Here is a 13,646-nt window from a genome sequence, read left to right on the forward strand (position 1 = left end):
GGGCAGGTCTTGCCGGCTGGGTTGCCTAGGGTGCCTGACCTGGCCCTGCTTATTGCGTGTGGTCTTGCAGCAGATTATACTGGGAAGATCATTTCATAATTTTGCAGCTAGGGGGAAATTGATTCCAATGAGAATTTCATAATTAGAAGTCGCTCTTTTTCTCTTGCTTTAGGCCAAATCTGTCTCTTTGTCAACAATGTGATTTTTTTTACTTACACTTCTTATTATTTTATGCAAATCATTTATGTAAATCTTTGCAGCAATATAAAAATGTAATTATTCCTATTTTACATGTTTGTATAACTAACTTAGGTCCTCTCATGTTAACCGTACCCTGACTGTGCAATGATGCATGGAAACATCTATGACTACATCTGATTGGACAGCAGGATATTATATATTTACCTCTATGATTTGAATGTCTTTTAGTTTAAAAAATACTACTTCTGATATACCACATTTGTTATTTGGCCTTATTATAATAGTACAGGTATGGGATCTCTGAAGCTCTGAATTACGGAAAGGCCGTCTCCCATAGACACAATTTTATCCAAATAACCCAAATTTTTAAAATTATTACCTTTTTCTCTGTAACAACAAAATAGTATCTTGTACTTTATCCAAACTAAGATATAATTAATCATTATTGGAAGCAGAACCAACGTATTTGGTTTATTTAATGTTTTCTAGTAGACGAGGCATGAAGATCCAAATTATGGAAAGATCCTTTATATGCAAAGTCCTAGGTCCCAAGCATTCTAGATAGCAGGTCCCAAACCTGTATTTATTTAAAATTGGGGGTTTTCTACGATCAACCTAGGTCTAAGAGATAAAACCATGTAGACCACAGTTTGTGAACGTTGACAGTTGTTACATTACACTGCATTATAATGCTTTCTCTTGTTGAAAAGAAAAGGGAAAGTCTTATGATGTTCCGCAGCTTAGTACTGTCCAGAAAAAACATCAGATCACCAGATGACCCTTCTGCAACATTGCAAGACTTGCCTTATCTTACCACCTTCATTTTCTGCTGTGCCTGTTGGTCAAAATGAACAGCAGATGGCACGGTTGGTGAAAGTACAAAAATGGCTAATATTTTTAAGGGATACGGTCATCAGAAAACATGTTTTTTTCAAAACGCATCAGTTAATAGTGCTACTCCAGCAGAATTCTGCACTGAAATCCATTTCTCAAAAGAGCAAACAGATGTTTTTATATTCAATTTTGAAATCTGACATGGGGCTAGACATTTTGTCAATTTCCCAGCTGCCCCAGTCATGTGACTTGTGCCTGCACTGTAAGAGAGAAATGCTTTCTGGCAGGCTGCTGTTTTTCCTTCTCAATGTAACTGAATGTGTCTCAGTGGGACATGGGTTTTTACTATTGAGTGTTGTTCTTAGATCTACAAGGCAGCTGTTATCTTGTGTTAGGGAGCTGCTATCTGGTTACCTTCCCATTGTTCTTTTGTTTGGCTGCTGGGGGGAAAAAGGGAGGGGGTGATATCACTCCAACTTGCAGTACAGCAGTAAAGAGTGATTGAATTTTATCAGAGCACAAGTCACATGACTTGGGGCAGCTGGGAAATTGACAATATGTCTAGCCCCATGTCAGATTTCAAAATTGAATATAAAAAAATCTGTCTGCTCTTTTGAGAAATGGATTTCAGTGCAGAATTCTGCTGGAGCAGCACTATTAACTGATTCATTTTGAAAAATATTTTTTTTTCCCATGACAGTATTCCTTTAAGGCAAGAAAATGTGTTGCGGTTTACATTTCCTTTAAGGAAGAATCAAAGTCACAAGCTCATTGGACAGAAAATGGTTGTAAAACAGAGGGAAACTGAGCAACCTTGTACTGTTAAAGTGAACGTTTTGTCAACGTTTAAGTTTTACTCACTGTCATCATTCCATCAAGAAGGCCAGTTTCAGGTTTAGGTGGTGCCTGCAGCCGTTCCATGGACCACTTTTCAACTACTGATGATACTTGAGGATTATCAATATTAAGAAGCCGAAACCCAGTCATATTAACTCCACTGTATCTATATGGTTCCAGATCTAGAGCAAATAAATCCTGTAAAGCAAGATGCCATAAGGTGAGAAGAAACGATTTCTTATATCGTATGCATTTCTTTTGAATGGCATTGAACAGAATCATATTATGGCAGTAAATGTAGTTTCTCTTATGTAGTCTTTGAATCAATCATTTAAAAAAAATGTCAAAAATGATTAAATAACACCAGTGAAATTACCCATAACATTTAGTTACACTGGGACACACGGTGGACTTTTTCTTCTTTCAAGGAAGGAAGTGCTCCTCAATGGGGTTGTCTCTTTGTATTTTTTGAAATCATTGCAAACATAACTTTTTAGTCTTTTATATTAAAGTACTTGTTTTGATTTGGAGACAAAATGTGAATTTAAACTAAGGACAAAAACATTATATTAATTATATGGTATGGGTACACATCATAGTTTCCTTCCTATACACTTAAGGGCAGATTTATTAAGTGTGGAATTGAAAATTAGAATTGTTAAATTAGAGTTTTGAGTTTATTTTAGTGTAATTCGACTAGAGAATGGTCCAAATTCGATTCTAGTTTAGCATTTTTTTAAAAAAAAATTATCATGTACTGTCCCTTTAAGAATTCAGATTCGACTTTTGCCATCTAAAACCTACTGAATTTGTGTTTTAGCCTATGGGGGACCTCCTGCAATCAAATGGAGCTGTTTGGTGAACTTTTAAAAATGTAATTAAAAAAAAAAAAGAATTTGATTTGAATTTGATTTGATTTCAAGTTTGCAGGTCGATCCTATTCATCTGAATTTTTTAAAAAAAATATTATTTTTTAATAAATTTAGAATGGTTGTTTTTTTTCCAAATTTCGATTTTATGGGGGTTTTTATAAACTCTAAATTCGATCCTTGATAAATATGCCCCTTAGAGGTCAAATGTAGTGTTTTTTTAAGACTATTCTTATGATAAATGAGTAATCATCATCTGAAAGAAACCAATTCCAGTATATTTTCTACTCCAACCTTGCTGACAAAAATACCCAATCTTCTAGGATTTACATGATGGCGAGAAGGGCATGATATTCTAAGTTGTACATGGGATATCATGTTTATTTGTTGTATTCACTTAACTGCCATGTACAAGGCAGCTTCTTAGATTTTGTTGTTATCCTTTTTTTGGCTTTACATTTCATTTGCCAAGGCTAGTAGTCATGTGTGGGCTTGGCCTGATACCTGTGGGTTTACCCTCTGGTCTGTCGGGTTCGGGCTGACTTTGCACCCCACTTTGCAGATGGCAAATGGGTCCAAGTTGATCTCTTCCTCCTGCTCTCCCCGCCGCCACCTTCAACTGCCGACTTCTGGCTTTATAGCCGCGCGCCATGCCCCTTTTGTGACGTCATTGGCGGGGTGGGGCAGGTCTATAAAGGGAAGCCGGAAGTCGGGCTTGGGCAGGCGCGGTTGGAGGGAGGGCGGGTATGGATCGGGTGCGGGTCAGGAAAAACCCGCACATCACTAAAGGCTAGTGTTTAGTTAAATAGCGAGACAAGACAAGCACGTAAAAGGGTTCTGGTGTGGGTGGAGGTGGCACTGTAAAAGGGTCACACGTGGATTCACCTGATTTGACTTGCAAAAGTCTCTAACTACTAAGAGTAGTGATGGGCGAATTTATTGGCCAGGCGCGAATTTGCGCGATTTGCCGCCAGCGAATAAATTCGCGAAACGCCCGCGTCTTTCGTCTGGCGTCAAAAAACGAAAAAGCGGGCGCCGGCGTCAAAAACGGGTGCCGGCGTCAAAAACGAGACGCCGGTGCCATTTCACAAATTTTTCGCCGTTTCGCGAATTTTGCGCGAAACTCGCAAATTTTTCAGCGAAGCTAAACGGCGCAAATTCGCCCATCACTAACTAAGAAATACATTTACAAATATATTTGGGTTTTATCTCCTGCCTGAAGCAAAGACAAGTTTTATTAAAGGCCAAGTGAGTTGGTAGTGACAGCAGAGCTGACACTTTTTGCAGAAAGGGGTATCAGCAGATGTCAATGCTATAGTGAGGAGAGGACAGCTGACTTAAATGTTTTGCAGAAATCGAATGGCAGCGGAAGAGCAAGTGAGACTTTATTTTACAGAAGAAAAGCAGCAACGGGAGATGAGAAGACACATGATTTGACAGCTGGGAAGGTGACAGTGGGAGAAGATATAACATTGCATTTTTACAAAGAGAAAGGCTAGGAGAAGGGATGACACTTTTTCACAGAAGAGGGACAGACTGAAAAGACATAACATTTTGCTGAAGGGATGGTAAGAGTGAAAGAAGAGCTGACTCTCTTTTAGAGAAGGTCATGTGAAGGTACAACACATATTTGAAGGGAAGCAGCAAAAAGGAAAGCATAAGTGTGGCCGAACATTGTCAGAGGTGAAGAGTAAATGTTTAGAATTTGTGTGTCTGTGTGTTTGATTGGACAAGTGTGAGTACATTTTGTGATGTTTATTCTAACACAGTATGGACATTTATAGAAGGAGAATGTTTGGAGCAAAAGTTGACAGCTAGAACATTTTGTGATTTGTCTTAGCAATACGACCATAATCATAGTTAATCTTCAATTATAGGTGAACATCTTTCTGTAATTTGGATCTCCATACCTTAAGTCAACTAAAAAATAATTTACACATTAAATAAACCCAATTTTATTATAACAGAGAAAAAGAAAAAGGAAATCATTTTTAAACACTTGGATTATTTGGATAAAATGGGAGATGTCCCTTCCATAATTCAGAGTCTTCTGGATAAGAGGTTTCTGGATAATGGATCCCATACCTGTATAATGAGCACATGACAGGGACTCAAATACTTAGGCGAAAAAGTGAAGAAAGACTTCTGTGAGGCACAATAACATAAATCATAATATATTATCGAAACCTTTTCTCAAACTTGCTCTTGGGCAAATGACAATGAAGTCTGCATTTAAATAGCTGCAGAGACAATAACTATTCAATGGATTCAGAAATTACCAAATTAGTTGACGTAAATCCCTCTCTATTTGCTGCATTCCACTCACCTTATTAGTTGAGGCTTTAATTTGGAATTCAAGAGGAATTAAGATAAGTTAATAATAGAAATAAGCCATTTAGAACCTGAAGTTATTTAATGAGTATTAAAGACACAGGTGAAGTGAAGTTGTGATATACATAATACCATAAAAACCCTTAAAGTGATAAAGGTATAGGATCCAGAATCCCATTATCCAGAAAGTTCTGTATTACAGAAAGGCTGTCTCCCATAGGGGGAAATTTACTAAAGGGCGAAGTGGCTAACGCTGGCAAAAATTCAGGCCAGGCGAAGTGCAATAGAGTAGATAGGAGTTCCTCAAAAAAAAGCTGAACATTTTTCTAAGTGCCAAAAAATGCTGGCGACTTTTCCTATTTAAAGGGTGATAGACTGAAAAAGATCGTAATTTTTTTTTTTGGAGTACCCTCCTTCCTCCCTACATTTGCTAACATATGGCACCTAAACTATACTGTGGGAACATGTGTAGGGCATTATAACAACTTTATATAATTTTATTAAGGTTCCCTGGGCTTGTGTAGTGTAATGTATTTGCTGCAGCCTATACGGCCATTGTACTTTAACTGCATGTTGTATGCTAATTAGCCAGCGCTAGCATGACTTCGAACTGCTGAGCGCAATTTTCACTGGTGTAATTTCACAGGTATCCTGTACTTGAATGGCTGCCCCCATGGCTAAACAGCAGCTTGTTTATATAAACTATAGTAGTACTTATCTGTTATCTACTGTGTATCCTGTGCTTGAATGGCTGTCCCCATGGCTAAACAGCAGCTTGTTTATATAAACTATAGTAGTACTTATCTGTTATCTACTGTGTATCCTGTGCTTGAATGGCTGCCCCCATGGCTACACAGCAGCTTGTTTATATAAACTATAGTAGTACTTATCTGTTATCTACTGTGTATCCTGTGCTTGAATGGCTGTCCCCATGGCTAAACAGCAGCTTGTTTATATAAACTATAGTAGTACTTATCTGTTATCTACTGTGTATCCTGTGCTTGAATGGCTGCCCCCATGGCTACACAGCAGCTTGTTTATATAAACTATAGTAGTACTTATCTGTTATCTACTGTGTATCCTGTGCTTGAATGGCTGTCCCCATGGCTAAACAGCAGCTTGTTTATATAAACTATAGTAGTACTTATCTGTTATCTACTGTGTATCCTGTGCTTGAATGGCTGCCCCCATGGCTACACAGCAGCTTGTTTATATAAACTATAGTAGTACTTATCTGTTATCTACTGTGTATCCTGTGCTTGAATGGCTGCCCCCATGGCTACACAGCAGCTTGTTTATATAAACTATAGTAGTACTTATATGTTATCTACTGTGTATCCTGTGCTTGAATGGCTGTCCCCATGGCTACACAGCAGCTTGTTTATATAAACTATAGTAGTACTTATCTGTTATCTACTGTGTATCCTGTGCTTGAATGGCTGCCCCCATGGCTACACAGCAGCTTGTTTATATAAACTATAGTAGTACTTATCTGTTATCTACTGTGTATCCTGTGCTTGAATGGCTGCCCCCATGGCTACAAAGCAGCTTGTTTATATAAACTATAGTAGTACTTATCTGTTATCTACTGTGTATCCTGTGCTTGAATGGCTGTCCCCATGGCTAAACAGCAGCTTGTTTATATAAACTATAGTAGTACTTATCTGTTATCTACTGTGTATCCTGTGCTTGAATGGCTGCCCCCATGGCTACACAGCAGCTTGTTTATATAAACTATAGTAGTACTTATCTGTTATCTACTGTGTATCCTGTGCTTGAATGGCTGTCCCCATGGCTACACAGCAGCTTGTTTATATAAACTATAGTAGTACTTATCTGTTATCTACTGTGTATCCTGTGCTTGAATGGCTGCCCCTATGGCTACACAGCAGCTTGTTTATATAAACTATAGTAGTACTTATATGTTATCTACTGTGTATCCTGTGCTTGAATGGCTGTCCCCATGGCTACACAGCAGCTTGTTTATATAAACTATAGTAGTACTTATCTGTTATCTACTGTGTATCCTGTGCTTGAATGGCTGCCCCCATGGCTACACAGCAGCTTGTTTATATAAACTATAGTAGTACTTATCTGTTATCTACTGTGTATCCTGTGCTTGAATGGCTGCCCCCATGGCTACAAAGCAGCTTGTTTATATAAACTATAGTAGTACTTATCTGTTATCTACTGTGTATCCTGTGCTATTGTATTTTTTGAAGCAAACACGTCCGTTTTATCGGAATTATATTGTCATTCCTTTAAAGCACTTTACTTTTTGTGTCTTACTGTTCCTTTAATATCACTTTATAATGATTCTTTGCATCAACCCTTATTTCAAAGCTTTGTGCCCCTGCACCCCCAAAATTCTTAACCTGTCTTTCTCAGTCTCTTCGATTGTCTGTCCAGAGGCGAAACAAAGAAATATATTCTGTTACTGATGGCAATAAGAGACAAGGTGATTATCACACTCACATCCGATCACCACATGGATGAAATTAGTTTCTTACCATTGTTGTAAAAAAGTAATGGTAGTATTCTGTCATCATTCCCATTGAAAGAATCTGGGGAGGAAAGAAAGATGTTAACATTGTAAAATTTAAATAAATCTTACAATTATATATTATTCTTGAGCTTTTGTAAGATGTGCTCAATACTCTTAATTTGCAATATTTAATAAATGTTTCCATTTCTTGTGATATTTACACAAGGGGGCAAATTCACTAACCGTCGAAGTGTCTAACGCTACGTTTCCCTCGAAATTTGCAAAACGGCGAATAATCAGCAAAACGCAAATTTTGACGCCCAAGTCAATTTTGACGCCGGTGTTAAAGTCAATGGGCGTCCAAATAATGTTGACAGAAGACGGTTTTGCCTCAAGCGACTTTTCCAGTGCGAGTCCAAAAGTATTTTGGCGTCAACAAATTTTCACTGGTTTGCGTCAGTTTCACGAAAGGTGGAAATTCACCGTGAATTTGCAACCTGGTGAATTTATTCGCCCATCACTACTCATGAGCAACATGTTGGATGTTTTTTCCAGTGGCCTCAAAGCAGGTGCTTATTTTTGAATTCCAGGCTTGGAGGCAAATTTTGATTGCATAAAAAACAGGTGTAAAGTCAATGAGACCCTCCTGTAGGCGGTACACTGTAAGTCCACATTGGGGCTATCAAATAGCCAATCACAACCCTGATTTGGCCCCCCAGAAATGTTTTTCATGCTTTTGTTGCCCCGCAAAAATTTTACAGTTAAATGTGGCTCACGGGTGAAAAATGTTGGGGACCTTCACTATAACCCATCGCCTTCAGTGAAAAGATCGCTTTAATGTAAGTTCCATGAATATATTCAGCCCAGTTAAAATAAAGCAGTGGTTTTGTTCTGTTAATTAAAGCCACAGTTATGGTGACTTGCTGGCTGTCAAAATAATTCCTAAAAGGAAAGGCACATGCTTTGAAATCACTGAGAAGGAAGAATCCGCATCAGGATAAATCTCCCGTTTGATAAAAAGAAGATCTGTGTGTGCTTCCTTCTGTGCAGAAAAGTGTTCCCATAGGAGCTAAATATAAGAAATTGGGTTTATTCACTTGTGATGATTACTGCTATAAATGGCCCCAAAAAAACAAAGCGATATATTTAAAAAAAGAATTCCAGGAGGAATTGATGGTAGAGATGAAATGAAGCTCGGGTTGGCGAATTGGCACCTTTCATATCCAGTTAATGTATTTCCAGCTTTCAAGATGCTTTAAAGAGTCTGAGAGATAGAGAGCGAGATTTACAACACACTGCAAAGAGCCAAACCCTCTATTGTCAGCAATTATTTACAGTGTGTTTTGAAAGGGAGTATTATACTCTTCTGATATTGTGTTTTTTTCCCCTTTGAAGTATTCTTAGTTACATAGTAAGCAATACATTCTAGGATTATGGAGTGGAACTTGCCAATTGTTCTATTAAAGGCGGACTAAAAATACCTGCTCTGATTTTTACAGAGCCTTTTAAAAACCCCAGAGACTATCCAGAGACATCCCTAACCCATCAAACCTGCAACACAATGGACCCCCAATACTGCCCTTTTGATAAGGAGCACAGCTGGGATTGATATACTGTACACCATCTTGCTTTTCCCAGTTCTGGCTGAGCAGCAATATGTGCAATCAAAGTCAGGTCTGGACAAACTAAACCAGCACATGCTCCTGGCACAAGGGCCCTGGAAAAAGGACATAAAGTGGTATGTGTGGACCAGCCAATCCCTGCTTAGCTACTCTGCTTTTTATTATTATTTGCTAACAGAAAATTAAGGAGAAAGTTGATTTGATGGAAAAATAAAAATTCATTAAATACATCCTATGTATCTAACAGTTTTTGATAGGACTATAGGATAGATGTGAAGGAAGATGAAAGCTAGCCTTACAAGGGCCCATGCAAGATGCTGAATTAACCTTCTCAGACTAAGTAAGTTGCTTATTGTGTGAGGCTTGCTTGAATGATACAGGCAGGTATCCTGTTGGATGAGGACCACATTGACAACTCATGCATTTTTATGCAGGGTCTGCTTCGGCGTCCATCATGATCATTTGTTTGGCTTGACTTGGACTTTAGAAACTGGGGCCAATTCAGGGAGAGTCATCACTTGTCCAGCCTTAGTTTGTGTTAGCAACCCAGACTTAACCAGTGGGTCAGACAGTGTGGCAGTAATGTATTTTGTTATACTAAGGTGCAGCATGCTCAAATAGCCAATATGGACAGTTACATGACTATTCATCTCTAGCATGTGTTGTAAGCCGCCCATCGGAACAATTCATTTTCGGTGAGATGTTTGCTTGTTTGTCTGTGATCACATGGCTCATCAGTCAATTATAATATCCTTAGAGTTTACAGTAGGGGGTACATAGACCTTTTTATATCCCATTATTTAATTATTAAATTGTTGGGTGTCATCAAGCCTATTCATTGCCCAAAGATATAATTAAAGGCACAAACTGAGATCTCACAATGGATGTCCACACTGCCTGAGAACATGATCTGTTAAATGATGGCTTTAACAATATAAAGCAAAAAAAAAAAAGACATTTATGAATGCAGTTGCAGATGCCATGACACAGTACTTGCACCCCAACCTTGACTTCTTTATAGTTGTGCTAAACACCATAGTGTCCATCCAGACTTTTCTTCTGCATTGAGCAAAAGGCTAAGAAGTTCAGGTGTCCAAGGCAAGAACTTTCCCTCAAGATCATCCCTCTCCCCTTACTCGCCTGCCCAATAGCTGGTTTGCTACAACAGAACTCGCGCCGGCCCCCTCACCTGCAGACTGACCCCACTTATCAGAACATCTAGGCACATGCCTGTCTACCTACCCCTAGCTCAGGTCCAACCATGTACTAGTGCACCTGATGAAGATGCGGAGCCCTAGCACTAATGACATTCTGAACATAGCAATAATTCCAAGGTTCAAACAAATACCATGTTAAAGCTGTGCACTGTAAGTGATACAATCCTGATAAAAATCCTGAAAAAACATACTCACAATCACATTCATTTTCACAACTTTTGCAGCATATGAAACACAGAATGTGTATGCAACTACACTGGAATTTGCTGTATTATGGCAAAAACAAGATCAATTGCTGTCTAAAAAATGGAATCGGCACACTGTAAATGACCCTTATAAACTCAGAAACAACACTGGAACACTCACCAACACGCCAGTCACCACTACACTTAGATGAATCAGTAAAAGCAAAGTAAGCCTCACTCCAGACCCCACCTCTCAGACCAGTATCCAAGGAGGTACCAATAATATTCTACCAAACAGTGGAATACTGACCCACTTTCCATTATCACAAGCATTCCCTCACCACCATCCAGAAATTACCTATCAAACCCAGGACATTAACCTCAACTGAAAGACCTGCCCCTTGAGTCAAACTGACCAAAAAGGATGGACAAACACTGTTCCCCCCAATGCGGCCTGGTTAAAAAAGGTTTTCCCTCCCTTCAGGTTTCCCTCTGATCCCCTACTCTATGTCCTCCCTAAGCAAACAATGTTGCCTTAGTCATTCAGAAAGCTTTATTTGAAAAAATTTTGTTGAGAGTTGAATTAGCATTGGAATAGTGATGGTCGAATAAATTCGCCTGGTGAATTCACTACGAACTTCTGCGTTTCGCTGCTGGCGAATTCACTATGAACTTCTGCATTTCATTGTCAAATAATTTGGACTATAATCCGAAAAAGTCCCTTGCGTCAACGCTATTCGGACGCCCATTGAATTTAACGCAGGCGACTTTTCGGATGTGCTTCCAAAGAGAGAGAGAGAGAGATTCGCCCATCGCTATATTAGAAAAATCTTTATTCTATTTTTTTTTCATATAATTAAGTCAATATATTTCACCTATGCCCCTGAAGAAGCTGTTTTAACAGCGAAACGCATAGGGCAACATAGGTGGACTGTGGGGGATCTAGGCCCTATCCACTCCCCACGTAGATAGGCAGAATTGGGCACTGGGGAGTGGGGCTGGTTGAAAGGGAAAGGGTACTTACCTGCGAAAACTCTAACGTCTAGCTTATGTGCATGCACTCTCAGGTATTTTCTAACATTCAGTAGTATTTGCCTAACGTTTCACTCACATACCAACTTTTTGCTTATTTTTTAATGTATGTTTTTTAAGGCAACGGTCCTGCACTGCCCACAGTAGTATGGAGCAGTGAGTCTGTATTAATGTTCTTTCTGGTTTACTGTGTGGGCATGGCCCAGTGTTTTTAATTATTTGTTTTAAATGATAATATTAAAGGTGAAGTTGTATATGCTACTCTAGCTATTTATTCATATTGGACCTCATTGGTCTGCCTGAACTGGTTTGCATAAGGGAGGGGAGAGGGGGTGACCACAAGTCAAGACACCTCTAATCCCCATGCCTTTATTTTTTCTTCTTTTTTTCTGTAGATATATTCAAACCTGAGGGCCACGCTATTACTGTTCGCTACTGTCTGTAATTCCCCTATCTATTTAAGTCAATATATTACAAGAACATTAAGGGGCTGATTCACTATGGGTCGAATATCGAGGGTTAATTAACCCTCGATATTCGACTAGGAATTGAAATCCTTCGACTTCGAATAACGAAGTCGAAGGATTTAGCGCAGAAAATACGATCGAACGATCGAAGGATTATTCCTTCGATCGAACGATTAAATCCTTCGAATCGAACGATTCGAAGGATTTTAATCCAACGAACGAAGGAATATCCTTCGATCAAAAAAACGTAGGCAAGCCTATGGGGACCTTCCCCATAGGCTAACATTGACTTCGGTAGCTTTTATCTGCCGAACTAGGGGGTCGAAGTTTTTTTTAAAGAGACAGTACTTCGACTATCGAATGGTCGAATAGTCAAACAATTTTTAGTTTGAATCCTTCGATTTGAAGTCGTAGTTGAAGGTCGAAGTAGCCCATTCGATGGTCGAAGTAGCCCAAAAAAACCTTCGAAATTCGAAGTTTTTTTACTTAGAATCCTTCACTCGAATTTAGTGAATCAGCCCCTAACCGTAGTGAAGTAAACTCTCCACAAATCTATTTCAGTTTTCCTATTCAGTATTTTCAGTGTTTCAGTATTCCTATGTACGCTGCCCGGTTCTATGGGGGGCGAATGGGAACAATGGCCTTTTAAGGCAGAGAATTCTTAAAAATAATCATATTATAAATATTAAGGCTTCGTGTAATTTTAAGCATGAACTTTGTAGAGGGGGCTCCGTCAATGACATTACAAGAAACACAGCACAAGTAACTGCAGTTATTGGCAGGTCTAGATAATGAAACTCTTTTTTCCAAGTAAACAAAATGAAAATGTTCTTTTCTATAGACCATAGAGCATTCCAACATGAAAGCAGCCCCGGGGTCCCATACACAAACCAGTGAATATCTTAATGAAGTGCTCTGCTAGTCCTGATGATGTTCTCATTTTGCTCAATGCAGAAAGCCCCATGCAGATTGTCTCCTGTGCTTTCATGATGAGAACCCAGTGTCTTGTTATGGCACACTGGCCGTATTAGGATAATTGAGAGATATGGTGGAGCCGCGACTCCCATCTGAGCATCAGAGATTTGTGTTAGTCTCAGAACGTTCCTCTTACTGGAGCACGTTTACTGGTATTTATTGCAGCCTCGAGGAGTTCATATAACACAATCATTCTAAACTGTGTATATATAAGAGCTGTGCTTCCAATTCTGTCACCCCCTGTGGCTTGATTAACTTTATTGTAATTGCAAATCCATCCACGATATAACTTTAAAGAGCAGGAGGGGTCACTGACCCGAGGGGTCTCATGTTTTATCTCTGGTTTAAATGGGCTCAATCTGTAGTACTTAATGTCTTGGAAATCAGGCTTATCACAGCGGGTGTGTATGGGTAGAATATGTGTACGGAAGGCTTAACTGCAAAGTCTTCTAACCTCAGTACTCTAATCTCATAAACCGTCTTGCTTTAGTGCACCTAGAAATTCCGTCTTTTGATAGTGTTTCGGTATTTCTATGGAAAGGCTATGAGAAATAATGTGCGATTTTGTATGCTCAGCCATGAGCGGTTTAT

At 39.1% G+C, this 13,646-nt stretch overlaps 1 protein-coding gene across 3 annotated transcripts in view; it reads right to left on the minus strand.

Annotated features, from left to right (window-relative positions):
• grik1.L (glutamate receptor, ionotropic, kainate 1 L homeolog) overlaps positions 1-13,646 on the minus strand; it is a 238,566-nt gene that overhangs the window by 75,668 nt on the left and 149,252 nt on the right. For all 3 annotated transcript variants that reach the window (XM_041583393.1, XM_041583391.1, XM_041583392.1), the window contains exons 5-6: positions 7,583-7,636; positions 1,897-2,070 (exon numbers count right to left, since the gene is read on the minus strand). In XM_041583393.1, coding sequence (XP_041439327.1) covers positions 1,897-2,070; positions 7,583-7,636 — 228 coding nt within the window. The remainder of the gene's footprint in view (positions 1-1,896; positions 2,071-7,582; positions 7,637-13,646) is intronic.

The sequence above is a fragment of the Xenopus laevis genome, chromosome 2S (genome assembly GCF_017654675.1).
Source record: "Xenopus laevis strain J_2021 chromosome 2S, Xenopus_laevis_v10.1, whole genome shotgun sequence".
NCBI lineage: Eukaryota > Metazoa > Chordata > Amphibia > Anura > Pipidae > Xenopus > Xenopus laevis.